General features: G+C 40.6%; 1 protein-coding gene across 2 annotated transcripts in view; it reads left to right on the top strand.

Annotated features, from left to right (window-relative positions):
- Nucleotides 1-21,382, top strand: part of LOC103272258 (peroxisomal bifunctional enzyme-like) — a 53,956-nt gene that overhangs the window by 26,744 nt on the left and 5,830 nt on the right. Inside the window, exon 5 of one of the 2 annotated variants that reach the window (XM_021718035.1) lies at nt 5,172-5,276. The exons of the other annotated variant lie outside the window; for it this stretch is intronic. Within the exon in view, the coding sequence (XP_021573710.1) occupies nt 5,172-5,276 (105 nt within the window). The remainder of the gene's footprint in view (nt 1-5,171; nt 5,277-21,382) is intronic. 2 annotated transcript variants of the gene reach the window in all.

The raw sequence follows: 21,382 nt of genomic DNA on the forward strand, positions 1-21,382 counted from the left end.
CGTCTGGGCAACTTGGCGAGACCCACGGGCTCAGGCAGTCACTCGCCTCGGCCTCCCTTGCTGGGATTACAGGCTAAGCCACCGAGTCCAACCAGTTTTATCTCTTATGGCATGGGCTTTTGGGGTTTTGATCAGGAATTGGTTGCCTATTTTTTTTTTGAGTGGGAGTCTCACTCTGTCGCCCAGACTGGAGTGCAGTGGCCGCTCCTGGCCACCGCAGCCTCGACCCACTGGGCTCCGACGATCCTTCCACCTCAGCCTTCCGAGTAGCCGGAATTACAGGCACGCGCTACCACGCCCGGCTGATGTTTTGATTTATTGTAGAGATGTGGTCTCGCCAAGTTGCCCAGGTGGGGTCTCAAACCCACGGGCTCAGGCAATCCACTCACCTCAGCCTCCCAAAGGCACGGGATTACAGGCTGAGCCACCAAGCCTGGCTGGTTGCCTATTTTTTTTTAAAAAAAATTTTGAGGCAGAGCATCTTGCTGTGTTGCCCAGGCTGGTCTTGAACTCCTGGCCTCAGTGATTCTCCCACCTTGACTTTCCAAAGTGCTAGGATTACAGATATGAGCCACCATGCCAACCTCTCTATAATTTTTAAGAGTGAAAAAGAGTCCTAAGACCAAAAAGTTTGAGAATTACTCATATAAGTCTGTATCTTTTGACACAGAAATAATGATGCAAAACTGTGTATACATTAGCCAAATTAGAAAACAATGAGTCTATATGTATTAAAAATGACTTTTTTCCTTTTAAATGGAGGAGAAAGAGTGCTATTTTTTCCATAAATCAAGTTAGAAATGGTTTTAACTTAGCATGGTAAGTACATTGTAAGCAATGTGAGCTATTTTAAGTGCCTAATGTAGAATTCAGAAGAGGATACTTACTGTCCAACATACTCTGCAAAAGACAAAATAGAAAGGAAGCAAAGAAGCCTAAAATATACAAGGAAATCATATGGTGTGAAATGAGTCTGTAAATTTGAAGGTTTACAGAAATTAAAGCAGGTGGGAAATATCAAGGAATTTTGTGGCCCTATTTTCAGTATTAATTCTGAAGGGCAAGATTATCAGGAGAAATCAGAAAACTGACTTCTTTGACAAAAAGAAATAAAATGAACCAGGACTGGCCTTTTCCCAAGGTACTGCTTAAAGAAATGTCATTATTTTTAACACAATGAAGAAAAGAGGTTAAAATGGTAGGAATATGATGGATTTTTGATTTGCATAGAAAAGATCACAGTGAATTAGAAGAAAGATGACATTAAAATCATATACCTATCTTTCTTGGTAGTATACACAATTTTAGGGGAATGTGAAAATGACATTTAGAAAGTGTTCCCTGTAGAAGGAAAAATGTAAAGATTGGAAAAGAAACCATCAAGAAAGTTGGGGGACAAAATTGATATTAGCTAGCTTGGAAAAAAGAACCCTCAGCCTTGGTTCTCTTGGAGTTTCCTTATAGTGATTCTAAACAGGGCCCTTATTAGAGCCCATTGAACAGTGGTGGTCATCTACACTGAGAGAGGCATAGACACACACACACACACAGGTTTAAATCACAGCCCATGCTTTGGGTTGGATATACAGAGCCATGTCTTTAGGTCCTTAGTTTTTGATTGTTTGTTTGTTTTTTGGTTTTCGGTTTTTTTGAGTTGGAGTTTCACTCCGTTGTCCAGACTGGAGTGCAGTGGCCGCTCCCGGCCACCGCAGCCTCAACCCACTGGGCTCCGATGATCCTTCCACCTCAGTCTTCTGAGTAGCCAGAATTACAGGCGCGTGCTACCATGCCCGGCTCATTTTTTATTTATTGTAGAGATGAGGTCTCGCCAAGTTGCCCAGGCGGGTCTCAAACCCGCGGGCTCAGACAATTCACTCACCTCAGCCTCCCAAAGACGTGGGATTACAGGCTGAGCCACCGAGTCCGGCTAGATCCTTAGTTTTTTAAAACAGAATAAAAGTACAGTTATTTATCAATTGACAACAGTATATATTGTGAGAAATGCATCATTAGGTGATTTTGTTGTTATGCGAACATCATAGAGTGTACTACACAAACCTAGATGATATCACCTACTACCCACTTAGGTTGTATGGTACAACCTATTGCTCCTAGACTGTACCTGTACAGTGTATTACTGTGCTGAATACTGTAGGCATTTGTAACACAATGGCAAGTATTTGTGTATCTAAACATATCAAAGAAAAGGTACAGTAAAATATGATAATCTTATGGGACCACACATCATATATACACTGACTAAAATGTTATATGTGCATGACTGTACTTGGAATCTCATTGACTCTATGAAAACAGTAGTGGTACACTTTCATTTTTGTAAAATTCAAGCCTGAAGAAATCATTATAACTAAAGAAATTTTCAGTCCATCCTCTGGGTAGCTCACATCTCCCTTGCTTAGTTGACCCCAAAATCCTTTTAGAGCTGCGATTTTGCAAACTTTTTAAAAATTAGAGGGCTACCCCAGGTCCCCTCCCACTGTGGGAGCTTTTCTGTCCTCTCAATAAATCCTGTTTGGAAAAAAAAATTAGAGACAGGGTCTCGCTTTGATGCCCAAGCTGGTATCAAACTCTTGGCCTCAAGTGATCCTCCTGCCTTGGCCTCCCGGAGTGCTGGAAGTGAGCCATTGTGTCCAGGCTAAAATCTTTTTAGTACTCAGGTTTCCATGTTTTATTCTGTATTCATTTGATCCCCTTAATTCAAGTAGGCTGATTCATTCACCCCTCACCCAAGTGATTTATACACCAGATACTTGACTTCTGAAACCATTCACATACTCCCCACCTTACTCTTCACTCAAGGAGAGATCCAAAAGCTTGTTTTCAAAGACACGTCCAGAAACTGCCCAAGTATTGCTTTTCCAGAGGGACACCTGCCCCCAAATCACCAAACTGTCTGATCAAGAAAACCCGTTTGTAGTTTTCTGAAGTGCTAACAAGAACCAGCAATGGAGGTTTAGTCTCAGATCGCATCCACCAACACTGTAAGTGCAGTGAAGACTGTGGAACTGCAGCCACTACGATGGTTTAGTGATCGTTTTTCAGAAGGGAAGATGGTACTGACAAGAAAGCAATGATGTGTCATTGTCTCCTACCTTCTGACCTCTGGTAAGGAAGGCTTATGTCTCCCAATCCCCTTCTTCAGAATATGCAGATCAAACAACATTTCTACAACTGGTGAGGAACTGTCAGGGCAGAATTCAGGAGCGATGCAAACCCTCATCAAGCTTCTATCACCCCCAAAGGTAACATTCTATACTGGAGGCTGCCAATGGCATGACTGGATGGGAAGGATGCCAGTCCCACCACCACCAGATGCTAGATGTTGCCACCTGTGAAATGAGATTTAACCTGTTGCTGCTGCTTTGTGTCACTAACTTCAGGCTAAAAACCCTTGTTGGAGCACTGGTTCACCAAGCACATCCCAGCTGCCACGAGTCTGAAGGAATAATTGTCTAATCATCCCTGCCTCCTTGTCAGCTTTTGTAATAGGAGGCAGGATGCCAAAGCTCACACAGTCATGATTCCACAGACTAGTGGAGGGCCAGGATACTGGGGAGCCAAAAAATGGTAGAAGTTCACCCCATTTGTCCTGTGTAATTTTGATTATACCTTATATAATATCAACTTAATAGTTTTTTTTCCCTTGTCTACCCAAATATATTTATGTTTGGGGACTGTCTTTTTTAAAATTTTGTAATCAGCCACAGCCCCTGGTGTGTGCTAAGTATAAGGTAGATATCACTGTACTACTCTGCCACTACTACTTCTCTTATTATCAAAAAAATCATCTCATATTTCCTGTTTGTTTTGAGTCAGAGTCTCTGCTGCCCAGGCTGGAGTACAGTGGCATGCTCACAGCCACCGTATTCTCGACCTGCTGAACTCAGGCGACCCTTCCGCCTCAGCCTTCCAAGTAGCTGGAACTACAGGCGTGTGCTAGCACACCCAGCTTATTTTTTGATTTATTGTAGAGACGAGGTCTCACCAAGTTGCTCAGGCTGGTCTTGAGCCCCTGAGCTCAGGCAGTCCTCTCACCTCGGCCTCCCAGAGTGCTGGGATTATAGGCTTGAACCACTGCACCTGGCCTCATCTTGTATTTCTATAAAGACTTAGATTTTTATTTGTATTTATTTTTTGAAACAGGGTCTTACTCTCTTGCCCAGGCTGAAGTTCAGTGGCACAATCATGGCTCACCGCAGCCTTGACCTCCTGGGCTCAAGTGATCCTCCTGCCTTGGCTTCCTACAGTGCTGGAATACAGGCATGAGCCTCTGCACCTAGGGAGAGACTTATAGTTTATAAAATGTTTCTACAGAGATTTTTTTTTTTCTAGTTGGAGTCTCACTCTGTCGCCCAGGTTTGAGTGCCGTGGCATGCTCACAGCCACCCCAGTGTCGACCTGCTGGGCTCCGGCGATCCTTCCGCCTCAGCCTTCCCAGTAATTGTAACTACAGGCACATGCTACGGCACCCGGCTAATTTTTTCATTTATTGTAGAGATGAGGTCTCACCAAATTGCCGGGACTGGTCTCGAACCCACGGGCTCAGGCAATCCACTCGCCTCAGCCTCCCAAAGTGCTGGAATTACAGGCTGAGCTACTGAACCCTGTCTCTATAGAGATTTATAGACCATGAAGAGAATATATTATTCTCACTTAATACTCAGAATTACTGAGGTATGCATACCCAGTTATCAGTGAGGAAATTGTGGTCGTGATGCAGTTCTTCAAGGTCGGAGAATTAGTAGAAAGTTGAGCTGGACCGGCTTGGGCAACTTGGCGACACCTCATCTCTACAATAAATCAAAAATGAGCTGGGCGTGGTAGCGCGTGCTTGTAGTCCCAGCTACTTGGAAGGCTGAGGCGGAAGGATCACCAGAGCCCAGCAGGTCGAGGCTGCGGTGGCCGGGAGCAGCCACTGCACTCCAGTCTGGGTGACAGAGTGAGACTCCAACTCAAAAAAAAAAGTTGAGCTGGAGCTTGAATCCAAGTTTTCAGGTTACCTCTGGTGATTTTTCTACTGTAACAGTGTGTCCTTGTTTATTTTATTTAATGACAGATATTTATATCCTGGACAGAAAGCCTTCCCTGCTAGAGAGCGTAATACTTAATCTCACATTGTTCTTTGATTGTTTTATTTTGTTTTGTTTCAGGTAGACATATTTTTGCAGGTGAAGCACTCAAGCTGGGTATTCTAGATAAAATTGTGAACTCAGACCCAGTTGAAGAAGCAGTCAACTTTGCTCAGAAAGTTTCAGGTAAGAAGATAAAATAATTAATAATAATAATAATAATAATAAAGCACACGGGTTGTAAACAAGCTATGTGTCCACTTTAATAAGGAACTCCATGAATATTTTATGGTATAGTCACATAATTAAATATGGTACAGCTTAAAAATGAATATGAAGCCAGGAATGGTGGCCTGTGCCTGTAGCCCCAGCTACTCTGGAGGCCAAGATGGGAGGCTTGCTTTGAGCCCAGGAGTTAGAGACCAGCCTGGGCAACATAGCAAGAGCTCATCTCTTAAAAAAAAAAAAGAGCAACTTGGTGAGACCTCGTCTCTACAATAAATAAAAAAATAAGCTGGGTGTGCTAGCACACGCCTGTAGTTCCAGCTATTTGGAAGGCTGAGGCGGAAGGGTCGTCTGAGTCCAGCAGGTCGAGGCTGCGGTGACCGTGAGCATGCTACTGTACTCCAGCCTGGGCGGCAGAGACTCTGACTCAAAAAAAAAAAAAAAAACCCAGAAATATGAGGTTATTGTATTTACTACTGTGTTAAGGTGTAAACTCCATAACATATTATATTATAAAGTAAAAAAAAAAATCATTATATATAGTAGTTTGCTACTGGTATAACAAGAGGGGAAGGGATAGGATATATATATATGAGTAGAATTTACATGCATAAAATATTTCGGTAAGGAATCACAAGAAATGGTTAATGGTTCCTTCTGAGAATGGGTCTTGTCAGTCAGAGAAAGTCGTCGGAAGAAGATCTTTCACTGCTTACCTTTCTGTAGATTTTGAATTTTATCACATGAATGTTTCTCTTACTAAGACAGATAGTTAAAATTATAACAAGCAAACAAACACTTCAGCAAATAGAAGAAAGGCTCTATAATGTACTACAATAAAGCCGTGGGCCCCCAGCACTCCTGTCTCAGTGGACTGGGTTCCATCTTTTTCAAGGGTTTTTCACTTTGTGGACTCATGATCATCCTTTAAGAGTTCTTTTAGTGGCACTCCTAGAGGCTTTTTATTTGTTTCTTATAAAACTGATCCTTTTCCGTCCATGGAGGTTGTCAGCTTTAAATGAGTAAGATGGAGAGGGTAAAATTTGCCAGGAAAAATAATTGGGAGGAGTGTTGGGTTACAGGCCGAACAGAGTGCGGTCTCCCGCTTGGTGGCAGGCAATGGTTCGGTGTTATTCAAAGGCCTTCTTTTGAAAAAGTCATTCTTTTTTTGACCCTGGCAGAGACCAAACACTTTCCTGAAATAATCTTTCTTTTTTGTGTCTCTAGCCAGTTACTGTTTCAATGTAAGAGTAAAAGCTTGAACTGGAGAGGTAAGGGACTAATGGGGAGAAAATAAGGGTTACTTAAGGAGAATCAGCAAGTCCTTCCCACATGGAAATGTATTTCTAATTGTCTCTGTCTTTCAGACAATCTTCACCATTGATCTTCCTGAGAGGACTTACTGTTTTGTTAGAAGTCACTTAACTGACTCATGCCAAGACTATTGCATTTGGAAGTCCCTAAATGATTCTTTGGTTTGGGGCTCAAGATAGACTCTGTCTGTCATTCACACCTGTGGTTTTGGTTTGCAAAGTCCTCCATTTCAATGGGAAATTTTTTACTTATGGGATTTCGCTAGATTCTGATTTGAGAATTAAATAACTTCAAGAAATAGATGAGGACCATGTTCTGGTATATTATACAATGATCTGGTTTTAATTTTTATATATTCAAATTTTAAAATTAAATTTTAATTAATTTTTAAACATTTAATATATAAAACATAAAACAGGGCCAGGCATGGTGACTCATGTCTATAATCCCAGCACTTTGCAAGACGGGAGGATTGCTTGAGCCCAGGAGTTTGAGATCAGCCTGGGCAAAATAGTGAGATCTCATCTCTACAAATATAAATAAATAAATAAATAAATAAATAAATAAATTAGCTGGACTCTCAGCACATACTTGTAGGAGACTCAGGAGGAAGGATGACCTGAGGTGGTCGAGGCTGCATTGAGCTGTGATCATGCCATTGTACTCCAGTCTGGCTAACAGACTGAGACCCGAACTTAAAGCAAAACAAAAAAACCAAAAAACCAAGAAACATAAAATGGTGTTAAATCTCAGCAACATTACACAGTCTGTCCACTTGATGGCAGCCAAACATTGAGGCATTATCTGTTTTAAAACTTGGTAATGCACCATTTCTGGGCTTTGAACAATTATGTATAACTGTTTAAAATTATAATCCTGAAGACTATATAAAAATATGTAAAATTGTGACACAAAAATGTTTAAAATAGAAATTTACATGTATTGTATAGATATAGCTACAGAGTATGTATGAATAGAAACAAAAATGGAAAGGAAATATGCAAAACATGAAAATAAGTTAGTTTTTCCAAAAAATTTAAGGGTTTTTTGCTTAAAAAACGTTTTTGCCTATCTTAGGATAAGTTTGTTTTCCTGAACATTTCTAAATTACTTTTGGTTTTGTTTCTGTTTTTTCCAATTTTTTTGAAGTGTAATTTCCACACAGTAAAAATTCAAGCATTTTAAGTGTAGAGTTTGGTGAATTTTGGTAATTGTTTATAGTTGTGTAAACACTGCCACAATCAAGATCTAGTTCTCTCACTTTAAAAAAGTATTCTTATGCCTCTTTCCAGTAAATTCCCTTCCCTGTCCCATGGCCACAGGCAACCACTGACCTACTTACTTTCTTTCACTATAGTTTAATGTGTTTTAGAATTTCATATAGATGGACTCATGCATATGGTGTATAGTCTTTTGGCTTCTTTCACCTAGCATAATGTTTTTAAGAGTCATTCCTATTGTGGCATGTATTAATCTTTCTTTTTATTACTGAATTATATTCTATAGTATGAGTAAACCACAATTTGTTTATCCGTTTATCAGTTGATAGACATTTAGGTTGTTTCCACTTTAGGCCTACATAAGTCTTTGAAGACATATGTTTTCCTTTTTCTTGGGTAAATACCTGAGAATAGTATTGCTGCATTGCAAAGGAAGTTTATGCTTAACCCTTATTTTTTTTTTAAAGTTGCTTAATGAAAAACCATTAGTGATTTAAAAGACACCAATTTTTGCCACGTAGATAAAAAAGATAGAAAAAATAATGTGGTGAGATTGAGTTTAAATAAACTCTCATTACACTGCTTGTAAAATATCTTGTTTAGAGGGTAATTGGGCAGTCATGTATTGTGGCTTAAAAATATTCATACCTTTTGACTTAGTATTTCTATTCTTGGGAATTTACCATAGAGAGATAATCACAGAAATATATAAAGATTTGTGTACGGTAATGCTCACTGAAGCTTTATTTGTCATAAAGTATTTGAAACAACTGAAATATTTAGTTTTAGGAGATTAATTACACAAAAATGCTAATCTCAATGAAGCAACTCCATTCAGCCATTAAAACTTTCATTTTTGAAGAAAGTTGAAGACCCTGGAAAAATGCTTACATATAATATTAAGAAGAAAACAGCCAGATAGAAAATTTCATGTGTGTGTATTTTTTTTAAGGATGTGGGGTACATTTCAGGGTTAGGTACATAAGTAGTTTTCATACAAGTAAAATTTGGGCCCTTTTTTGGTCCCCTCTTTGCCTGGCTTAAGATTGGATCTTTTTTTTGTTTGTTTGTTTTTTTGAGTTGGAGTCTCACTCTGTTGCCCAGACTGGAGTGCAGTGGCCACTCCCGGCCACCGCAGCCTCAACCTGCTGGGCTCCGGTGATCCTTCCGCCTCAGCCTTCCGAGTAGCTGGAACTACAGGCGAACGCTACCACGCCTGGATAAGGATTGGATACTTTTATTGATGTTATGTCCACCTCACCCCGGTAGTGTCCCCCTACTGCCAATCCCTGGTCCGCTTATGAGTGAGTATACTTGGTACTCAGATCTTTGTTCCTGTAATAGATCATTGAGTATTATAGACTCCAACTCCATCCTTATACATAGTTTCATAAGGAAAAAAACTATAAGGAGATGGAACAAAGTTTTAACAGTGGTTATACTTGAGTGGCAGGTAATCAAGGCTCTTGATTAAACAAAATGTTTATCTTTTCCTAATGTCTGAGTCACTAAGTTTACCCAAAAGGGATGCCTTTGGAAAGCCAGTGTGGAAAGGGTACAGTCTGATACAGAAATAAGCTCCAGAGTGAAAGTCGAGAGACCTGGATTCTAGTCTAAACTTCAGCTATGTAGACCTTCACAAATCATCTTTTTGGGCTTTATTTTATTCACCAATGAAAGGAAACGGTTCAAGAAAGTTAGCTGGTTTCAAGCCATGTTTTGAGACCTCACAGGCTACAGTGGTTGGGCTCCCAGTTACTTGTCCTTGCTACACCTGAGCAGCCACACTGATTCTGTTTTGGGGTTTAGTGGTCAGAATCCCATGGAAAACTCTAGGACTTTTACTGTTCTGGGTTTCTTTTGTTTTTTGTTTTTTTAGAGACAAGGTCTCACTCTGTCCCCCAGGCTGGAGTGCAGTGGCACCATCATAGTTTACGGTAATCTTGAACTCCTGGACCCAAGGAATCCTCCTGCCTCATCCTCCTGAGAAACTGGGGTTACAGGTGTGTTTGGCCACACTTGACTAATTTTTAAAAATATTTTGTAGCGACAGGGGTCTTATTAATTTGCTCAGGCTGGTCTTGAGCTCCTGGCCCCAAGCAATCCTCCCACCTTAACCTCCCAAAGTGCCGGGATTATAGGATTGAACCACCATGCCCCAGCCAACTGTTTGAAAACCTATGATTTCTTGTTACTGCTTTGTAATAGATGAATGCTAGAGATACAAGACAGGAAAATACAGCAAATCAATCAAGGACTAGTTCAGAATTTTTCTTTCTCTTTTTCTTTTTTTATTTTAAAGATATGGGATACAATTCAGGATTAGGTATACAATTAGTCATCATACAGGTAAAGTCTGGACCTTCCTTTGGTCTCAACTTTGCCTGGCTTGAGATCAGGTACCCTTATTAATATCATGATATCAGGTACTCCCGCTTCCCTGGCAGTTTCTGGCTACTGCCGATTCCTTTCTTATAACATTATGGTAAATGTTCAGGGTCTGCTTATGAGTGAGAACTACCTTGTAGTACTCAGTTCTTGTTTCTGTGATAAATCACTGAGTATTATAAACTCTAAATCCATCCAAATTGCTGTTCTCCTCTGTGGCTGCATAGTGTTCCATCATGTATATGTACCACATTTTTCTTATCCAGTCCTGTTTTGATAGGCAGCAGGGTTGGTTCCATGTTTTTTGTGATTGTAAATAGTGCTACAATAAACATGCATGTGCAGGTATCTTTTTTGTAGAGTGATTTAAATTCCTCTGGGAATATTCCCAGAAGGGGGATTGCTGGGTCATATGGAATGTCAATTTCTAGTTCTTTTAGGAATCATCACACTGCTTTCCATAGAGGTTGAACTAGTTTGCATTCCCACCAACAGTGTCGAAGCATTCCCTTTTCTCCGCATTCTTGCCAGCATCTGTTTTTTTTTGTTTTATTAATGATGACCATTCTTACTGGAGCTAGGTGGTATCTTAGTGTGGTTTTGATTTGCATTTCTCTGATGATTAGTGAGGCTGTCTGTCAGAATCTTATCTATATTTACCATTTGTTATCTTACAAAATGTGAACAGTAGCTGGGCTCGGAGGCTCAGCCTGTAATCCCACGCCTTTGGGAGGCTGAGGTGAGTGGATTGCCTGAGCCCGCGGGTTTGAGACCCGCCTGGGCAGCAAGACCTCATCTCTACAATAAATCAAAAAAATCAGCCGGGCGTGGTAGTGCATGCCTGTAATTCCGGCTACTTGGAAGGCTGAGGTGGAAGGATCGCCAGAGCCCAGCAGGTCGAGGCTGCGGTGGCCGGGAGCGGCCACTGCACTCCAGTCTGAGCGACAGAGTGAGACTCCAACTCAAAAAAACAAAACAAAACAAAACAAAACAAAAAACAACAAAAAAACCCAAAATGTGAACAGTATATTTGTGAATATACTAAAATACTCTAGTCTTTAACTAAGCTGATTTATTTTGCCTTTCATTGTCACTTCCAATCTTGTGCCTCTCTTTTCTTTTTATGTTTCCCTGTTTTCCTCTTTTTTACTTATTTTCCCCCCTTTTAGGCTTACTTTTATGGATTTAGGGAGTACAGGTGCACTTTTGCTAACTGGATATTTTGCATAGTGGTGAAGTCTAGGCTTTTAGTACAGCCATCACCTAAATGGTGGAGGTTGTACCCAATAGGTAGTTTCTCCTCCCTCACCCCCCACCTCCCACCATTTGTTTGCTTTTAAGTATAACTATTAGTCTGTGGTCATTTGGCAGAACAAAATAATAGATTGATTTGAAGGACAGGCTCCACAAAAAATGTGATGTATTAATTAGTATTAAATATATATGTATTTATTATAAATATATACATGTGTAAAAATCTATAGTTATGTGAAGTGAGCACAGTTGTTTTGATCTAGAGGAGTGGTTTTCAAACTTTGCTGTGTATCAGGGTTGCTTGGAAGGCTTGTTAAAACATCGTATGCAGGACACCACTAATTACTTTCTCATCAGTGTATCTGCTGTGGGATCCGATAGTTTGCATCTCTAAAAAGTGCCTAGGTGATATTGATTCTGTGTTCTGGGGGCCACACTTTGAGAACCATTGATGTACAAAAAACAAGGGTAAGCACAAAGATAATCTTTCCTAATTTTGACTTTTTATACCTGGTATGCAAACACTACCTTCAGTCTTAAAGACATTCATAAATTAGTTATGAAAGGTATGGTTAAAAGGTAAAAAGATTTTTTTTTTTTTTTTTTGAGTTGGAGTCTCACTCTGTCGCCCAGACTGGAGTGCAGTGGCCGCTTCCGGCCACCGCAGCCTCGACCTGCTGGGCTCCGGCGATCCTTCTGCCCCAACCTTCCGAGTAGCCAGAATTACAGGCACGCACTACCACGCCCGGCTGATTTTTTGATTTATTGTAGAGATGAGGTATCGCTGCCCAGGCGGTCTCGAACCCGCGGGCTCAGGCAATGCACTCACCTCAGCCTCCCAAAGGCGCGGGATTACAGGCTGAGCCACCGAGCCTGGCTAAAAGGTATGATTAACATGTATGGTTGCATGACTTTGTGAATATACTAAAAAACACTGAATTGTACCCTTTAAGGTGGTGACTTTTGTGATATGGAAATTATATCTCCATTTTAAAAATACATGTAAAGTTTTTGTGTTCCCTTTTCCTATCTGTAAAAATAGTTCATTAATTCAGGATATTTCCACTGCCACCACTCAAATGTCGACTTAAAAATAACAAAAGGAAAAGGTTAAGAACATTTATTGACTATCCACATCCTATAGGAGTTGGGAAGGGAAGGGAATGTCTAATGGTCAATGCTCCAGTGAGCACTTTTGGAACTGATTATGGGTAGGAAGGGAGAATAATAGGTGACCATACCTAAAAATGTGATTTGGGAAGTAGCTGCAAATTTCTCTACAAACTTAACACGATACCCTGACGAGCTAACTGTAGAAATTAATTAACTTTATGCACTGGGAACCTCAACTCAGCAGCCTAATGCTCTGTTTTAGTCTCTAGTGAACCCTGGTCCTATTGCTGTAGCTATGATGGGCCATGTTAGCCATTTTTAACAATTCCAATTCTGCCTAAAGACCTTAATCTATGTGTTCGTTTGGACTTTGTGGCTTTTAAAAAATCTTGGTTTTATTTGTCTTTCTTTTCATTTTACCTTTTGCTCTTTGTAATTTATTTTTACTCTCTGTGAACATGTTTCAAAAGAGCAGAGTGACCCTGTTTTACACAGGAGGCCAAAGCACACGTCTAAATTGAGCTTCCTTTTTACTTGCTGTGCAAGTTCTGTGGGTGACCTCTTGAAGCCTGTTAATGTGCAGTTATTCTGTCTGTCCTTGGCAGAGCTTCTGTTTATCAGGGTTAGAGAAGAGATAGACCTTTATGCCTTCAGAAGTGTGGTTCACTGATTTTTTTTAAATCAAAACTTGAATATACTTCTGACTTAGCATACCTCATAGAATTAAGAAACAATGTGAATGGGTCAAGGAAAGATTTCAATTAGATGCACGAGGGGAGACCCCAAAAACCCTAGAATTATCTTTAAAGGGCAGGTCCCTGGTAGTGCTTCTGGGAACCCATTGGCATTAGTGTACCAGCTAGCGCTGATGTGAGAGGCTGCATTTGGCTTCAGTGACTTTTTTGGAAGATTCTTTCAACACACTTGTCCATTTCATGATGGATGATTTATGAGTGTACCTGCCTATACCACGCTGAGTGTTCAGCAGTTTCTGACCAAAAGTGGCATGACCCCCATGCCTCACTCTCCCCATTCACCCGGTTTCACCCTGAGTGACTTTTTTTGTTTCCCCGGATGGAAAAAGCCCTCAAAGGGAAACGTTTGGCCAGTGTGGAAGAGGTGAAACTAAGAACAGCAGAAGCACTAAAAGACATCCAAATGGATGAGTTCAAAAACTGTTTTGAGCGGTGGAAAAGCATCTCAATAGGTGTGCTGCATCAAATGGAGAGTACTTTGAGAATGACTGAAGTTTAAACATGTAAGAATAAATGCACATTTTTTAGAAATAAAGTCCAGGTTTTTTCCTTGTATATTTGAATCACTGATTAGTTCCTTCCCTCTGCATTTTCCTGAGCAGCTAATGCTGATGCTGATACTTGCCTCTCTAATTATATAGGTACAACTGAGTGACTTGAAAACTGCCAAGTGTGTAAGAAATATACTTTGAAAACAACCATACCTGGAGACCCAAAGGGAAAATTTGGAATATGTTTCATAGTCATAAATCAAAGTTGTGGAATAACAGCATCCTCAGTTACAGCTACAGCAGGAGAGTGGTAGAAGATCGAGCAGGGAAAAACCATCTACGAATGTGTCCTGATCCCAGTGAACAGTGGATGTGCTTAGTTTGATGGTGGGGCTGGTCTAGACACATGCCTTGGATAGCTTCCAGGATGCCCATATGCAGTCTGAGAGATTTAGAGTGTCCCCAGGATAATAGGATTATGGTGATCAGAAGTAATTGCTGCATATCATTAAGCAGGCTTTTCTTTTTTGCATCTCTTTTCAGTTTTGTTTTCTCCTCTCCCCCCCCCACCCCTCCAATCTCTGGCCTAGAATGAAGTTACCAAGAGCTCAGCTGTCCTTGATACAGTGACTAACAAAACTCTCTGCTCTTGGACCTCCCCAAGCCTATACCACAAAATCAGCTGCTGAATTAAAAAAAAAATAGTCATGCCCAGGCCCAACCCTTAAAGGTTCCTCACCCACCAGGCTTTTACAGTTCACTTTTTTTTTTTTTTTTAAGTTGGAGTCTCACTCTGTTGCCCAGGCTAGAATGCAGAGGCATGCTCACAGCCACCGCAGCCTCAACATGCTGGGCTCAGGCCATCCTTCTGCCTCAGCCTTCCAAGTAACTGGAACCATAGGCACGTGCCACCATGCCTGGCTAATTTTTTTTTTTTTTTTTTTTTGTAGAGACAATGTCTCACCAAGTTGCCCAGGCTGGTCTTGAACCCCGGGCTCAGGCAGTCCTCTTGCCTCAGCCTCCCAAAGTGGGATTATAGGCTTGAGCCACTGCGTCCAGCCTACTTAAAGGCCCCTAATGGAGTCTGTGGTGGGGCCTGGGTATAATTATTTTTGAAATAGTCAACAATTGATATTGAGGTGTGGCATGGGTATCTGAACTTCCTAAGCTCTTCAAATCAGTCTGATGTGCACTATGGTATTGAGAAGCAGCCCCAGTGATGGCGATAACAGTGGTAGCATCACAAGGACAGAGATCCAGCTGTAAGATATACCATCCCCATCTGTGCTCTTTTACATGGCATGGATTGCACCAGCCATGTGTTCACATCACAACACCGAAAGCTCAGCCCGCTTTCCTCATCCACTTGCTGCTCCACACACTTGTCCTCTCCCCTTTCCCCTCTGGCCATTCTTGTCTTCCTTTTAGGCCACCTGTGAATTAAGTCAGCTGCAGACCCTAGAAGGGTCCCCATTCTTCTCTGTTGAGCTAGCTTTCACGTAGCTGGACATTTGGGCTAACTCACTGGATAATTGAATAAGTAATTGGTGGACCTCTTGGGGACAGTTCAGAGTTTTCCAAAGTAGCAGGGTAAGGAGAGACCACATGCTGCTAACCACTGTTGTTCCTTCTTTTCTGCATCCTATTAACATTATATGGGAAATCATTAATTTAGAAACATTCTTTTCAATTCTATTAATAATCAAGTATTAAGAAAATATTATTGTGACCAGGCACGGTGGCTCATACCTGTAATCTTAACACTTTGAGAGACCAAGGCAAGAGGATAGCCTGAGCTCAGGAGTTTAAGACCAGCATGAGAAACATGGCGAGACCTTGTCTCTACGGTTAAAAAAAAATAGCTGGGTATGGTAGTGTGTGCCTACAGTTCTAGCTACTTGGAAGACTGAGGAAGGAGGATCACCTGAGCCCATCAGGTCGAGGCTGCAGTGGCCAAGATCATGCCACTGCCTTACAACCTGGGTGACAGAGTGAGACTCTGACTCAAAAATAATAATGATAATATGGCGAGACCTCATCTCTACAATAAATCAAAAAATTAGCCGGATGTGGTGGTGCACATTTGTAGTTCCAGCTACTTGGAAGGCTGAGATGGACGGATCATCTGAGCCCAGCAGACTGAGGCTGTGGTGAGCCATGATCATGCCACTGCACTCCAGCCTGGGTGACAGAGTGGGACTCTGAATCAAAATAATAATAGTAATAATTTTTTAAAAATATAAAAATGAAGGAAAATATTCTTGTCTCTTTGGTTTAAAAAAGAGGGTGAGATTATAATGCCTCACAGATATAGTAACATGTGCACATGCTTACAGCCAAACCTTACTCACTCTCCCTTGGACACACCTAACACACCAATGCCAGACGGGCTCACGTCCATGTCTTTTTATGGTGAAACTGCTTTATAAGCTCTGGGAGGTTTTCTGTCTACATAACTAAGATGTGCATTTTTGATATAAAGGTTTATTCTTGAAAAAATGGTACTTTTAGAAAACTCTTCAGTACTTTTTAGAAAAGTTTCTCGTATAACTGAAGTTTTGGTAACTAATTTGTTACACATTTATTCTTTCATAAAAACTTTAGAATCATTCTGTTGAGATATTTAAAAAAACAGAACCATAAGGGTGCTTATTAAAATTTCATCTATAACACATGTGGAAAATATTTATACCTTAATGCTATTAAATATTTATATTCAGGAACATGAGACTTTTCTCTTTTTATTAAGGTCTTATTTTATGTTCTTCAATAAAGTGTCATAGTTATCTTCTGAAAGGCCTTGTACCTTTCTTGATAAATTCATTTTTAGATATACTTTAACAGCTTTAATGAGGCATGATTTGCCATATAGAGTTGTGCAGCCATCCCCATAAATCAATTTTAAAACTTGTCCACTCCCACAAAAAGTTTCTTCCTGCCCATTACAGCAAACTCCCACTCACATCCCCAGCCCTAGGCAACCACTGAACTTTCTGTCTCTGTAGATTTGCTTTTTGGACATTTAATATAAATGACATCATACAGTATATAAGCTTTCGCATCTGGCTTCTTTTAGTTAGCATAATGTTCTTGAGTCTCATCTGTGTTATTGCATGTATCAGTAGTTTGATCCTTCTTATTGCTGAATAGTATTCTATTGTGTGGCTCTACCACATTTTCTTTGTTCGTTCAACAATTGGGCTTTTGGGTTGTTTCTGTTTTTTGCTATTCTGAATAATGCTGCTATGAATTCAAGTTTTTTTGAGGCATATGCTTTCGCTCTCCTTAGGTAGATTCCTAGGAGTGAAATTGCCAGGTTGAACAATAAGTTTATCTTTTCAAGAAACTACAAAACACTTTTCGAAAGTGACGAACTCTTTTACATTCTCAGAAGCAATATATGAAGGTTCCGGTTTCTCCACATCATCACCAACACTTAATCTTGATGTCTTTTTATTATAGTAATTCTAGTTGGTCTAACTGCATAAAAAATTACCCAAAACTTAGTGGCTTAAAATCTAACATTTATTGTGCTTAAAATCTAACATTTATTCTATGGGTCAGGAATCCAGGTGTCAATACGTCCTCTGACTTTAGGATTTCAAATAAAGCTACTGTCAAGGTGTTGGCTGTGGCTGTAGTCATCTTAAGGCTGATGAAGGTAGGTATGTGGTGGGGCAGACTTGCTTTGAAGCTCACTCAAGTGGTTGATAGTAAGATTCAGTGTTTTTTTGTTTGTTTTTTTTGAGTTGGAGTCTCACTCTGTCGCCCAGACTGGAGTGCAGCAGCCGCTCCCGGCCACCGCAGCCTTGACCTGGTGGGCTCCGGCTATCCTTCCGCCTCAGCCTTCCGAGTAGCCGGAATTACAGGCATGCGCTACCACGCCCGGCTGATTTTTTGATTTATTGTAGAGATGAGGTCTCGCTGCCCAGGCGGGTCTCGAACCCATGGGCTCAGGCAATCCACTCACCTCAGCCTCCCAAAGGTGCGGGATTACAGGCTGAGCCACCGAGCCCGGCTAGGATTCAGTTTTTTATGGGCTGTTATACTAACTGCCTCAATTCCTCACTGCTGGTTGGCTGAAAGTCTCTCTCAGTGCTTTGCCACATGGGCTTCACCACAGAACAACTCACAATATGATGGCTGGCTACATCAGAGTGACCAAGTGAGAGAGCAAGAGAGGGTGAGCAAGACTGAGCTACAGCCTTTTTATAACCTAATTTCAGAAATAACATCCCAGTACTTAGAGGCTATCTACCATATTCCTTGTGGTTTTAATTTACACTTCCCTAATGACTATGTGGAACATCTTTTCATGTGCTTATTAGCCATTTGCATATCTACTTTGGAGAAATAGCTGCTCAATTTTTTGCCCATTTAAAAAAATTAGAGACAGGGTCAGTAGCTCATGCCTGTAATCCAAGTTTTGGGAGACCAAGGCGGGAGGATTACTTGAGGCCAGGAGTTTGACACTAGTGTGGGCAAAAAATACAAAAAATAAGCTAAAGATGGTGGCATGTGCCTGTAGTCCCAGCTACTCGGAAGGCTAAAGCAAGTGTGTCACTTGAGCCCAGGATTTCAAGACTGCAATGAGCTATGACTGTGCCACTACACTCCAGCCTGGGTGACAGAGTAAGAACCTGCCTCTAAAAAATAAATAAAATTAAATAAATACAATTTAAAAATTGAATTCTTACCATCTTACTGTTGAGTCACAAAAGTTTTATTATATAGTCTGGAAACAAAGTTTTTATTAGATATTTGATGTGCCAATTGTATTCGCTTTCTATTGCTGTGGTAGAAAAGTACCACAAGCTTAGCACTTTAAATCGCATGCATTTATTATCTTACATTTCTGTAGCCTGGAAGTCTGATAGTGGTCTCCCTGGGCTGTAATCCAGGTATCAACAGCTGCACTCCTTTCTGGATGCTCTAAGGGAGAATGTTTCCTGCTCTATTGAGTTTTGGCATAATTCGGTACTTTGCATTGTAGGACCAGTGTCTCCGTGTTCTTGCTATTTGTAAACCTTGGGTTGTTCTAGCTTCTAGAGGCTACTATATTCCTTCGTTTTTGGCCTCCTATCCCCTTATTCAAAGCTACGTCATTGCCAACAAGTTGAGACCTTGGCATGTTGTGTCTCTGTAACCCCTTTTCTTTTCTTTATTTTTTTTTATTTTAAAGATACGGGGTACAATTCAGGATTAGGTATACAAGTGGTCATTGTACAGGTAAAGTTTGGGCCTCCCTTTTGTCCCCACTTTGCTTGGTTTGAGATCAGGTACCCTTATTGATGTTGTGTTCCCCACCCCCGTCACCTGGCAGTGGCCCACTACTGCAATCCCTTTCTTATAGTGTTATGGTAAATGTTCAGGGTCTGCTTATGAGTGAGAACATGTACTCAGTTCTTTGTTTCTGTGATAGGTTACTGAGTATGATAGACTCTAATTCCATCCAAGTTGCTGGAAGTCCATATGTTTATCCTTCTTTATGGCTGTAAAATATTCTATTTGTATATGTACCACATTTTTTTTTATCCAGTCTAGTTTCAATGGGCAGCATGACTGGTTCTGTGTTTTGCAATTGTGAAGAGTGCTACAATAAACGTGTGTATGCAAGTATCTTTTTGGTAGAATGATTTGAGTTCCTCCAGATATATTCCCAGTTGGGGGATTGCTGGATTATATGGAAGGTCAATTTCTAGTTCTTTTAGGAATCGCCACACTGTTTTCCATACAAATTGAACTAGTTTGCATTTCTACCAACAGTGTAGAAGCATTCCCTTGTCTCCACATCCTCGTCAGCATCTGTTGTTTTTTGTTTTATTAATGATGACCATTCCTACTGGGATTAGGTGGTATCTCAATGTGGTTTTGATTTGCACTTCTCTGATGATTGTGAGACACTGAGCACTTTTTCATGAGTCTGTTGGCTGCCAACATGTCTTCTTTTGAGAAGTGTGTCTATTCATGTCTTTTGCTCACTTTTTAATGGGACTGTTTATTTTTTTTTCTTTTGGCACGTTTGAATTCCTTGTAAATCTTGGATGTTAGGCCTTTGTCAGACTACGGTTGGCAAATATTTTTTCCCATTCTGTGAACTGTCTCTCTGCTCTCCTGATGGTTTATCTTGTGCAGAAACTTTTCAGTTTAATGAGGTCCCATTTGTCTATCTTATCTTTTATGGCATGAACATCTGGGATTTTGATCAGGAATTGGTTGCCTACTCCGATTTCCATAAGGGTATCTCCAGCATTTTCTAAGATTCTTAATGTTTGAGGTTTTATGTTTAGGTCTTTGATCCATTAAGAGTTGATTTTTGGCCAGACTCAGTGGCTCAACCTGTAATGCCAGCATTTTGGGAGGCCAAGGTGAGTAGATTGCTTGAGTCCGTGAGTTCGAGACCAGTCTAGGCAACTTGGCGAGACCTCGTCTCGACAATAAATCAAAAACCAGCCAGGCATGGTAGCATGTGCCTGTAGTTCTGGCTACTTGGAAGGCTGAGGCAAAAGGATTGCCGGAGCCCAGCAGGTCAATGCTGCGGTGGTCCTGAGTGTGCCACTGCACTCCAACCTGGGCGATAGAGTGAGACTCCAACTCAAAAAGAAAAAAAAAAGTTGATTTTTGTGTATGGTGATAAGTAGGGGTCCTGTTTTCAATCTTTTTCATGTGGTCAGCCAATTTTCCCACCACCATTTACTGAACAGGTTCTCCTTTCCCCAGTGGTTATTGGTGGAGACTTTGTTGAAGATGAGTGGTTGAGAAATTGAGGTTTTGCTTCTGGAATCTATCCTGTTCCACTGGTCTATATGCCTGTTTTTGTACCAGTACCAGACTGTTTTGATTATTATAGCCTTATAATAAAATTTGAAGTCTGGAAGTGTGATACCTCCTGCTTTATTACTTTTGCTGAGGATTGTTTTGGCTATTTGTGGTCATTTGTTTTCATAAGTATTTCCATATTGTCGTTTCCAGGTCTGTGAAGAATGATGTTGGTAACTTAATGGTTATTATGTTGACTCTGTAGATTGCCTTTGGTAGGATGAACATCTTCACAATGTTGATTCTCCTCATCTCGTAAACATGGGATATTTTTCCAATTGTTTGTGTCTTCTTGGATTACTTTGAGCATATTTTGTAGTTTTCATTGTTTAGATCTTTCACTTCTCTGTTTAGTAAGATGCCAAGGTATTTCTTTTCTTTTTCTTTTTTTTTTTGTGGCTATTGTGAATGGATTGTGCTATTTATTTGGTTCTCTGGCTGTTTGTTGTTGGTGTATAGGAATGTGATTGTCTTTTGCACATTGATTTTGTACCCTGAGACTTTGCCAAAGTTCTTTATTAGTGCAAGGAAGTTTTTGACATATTCTCTTGGATTTTCAAGATATAGGATATCGTCAGCAAAGAGGGATAACTTGACTTCTTTTTTTCTATTTGGATACTCCTGATTTCCTTCTCTTGTCTGATTGCACTAGCTAGGACTTCCAACACTATATTGAACAGGAGGGGTGAGAGAAAGCCTTGTTTTGCACCGGT

The sequence above is a fragment of the Carlito syrichta genome, unplaced genomic scaffold, assembly GCF_000164805.1.
Source record: "Carlito syrichta isolate Samal-C Ts95f unplaced genomic scaffold, Tarsius_syrichta-2.0.1 Scaffold111496, whole genome shotgun sequence".
Taxonomy (NCBI): Eukaryota; Metazoa; Chordata; class Mammalia; order Primates; family Tarsiidae; genus Carlito; species Carlito syrichta.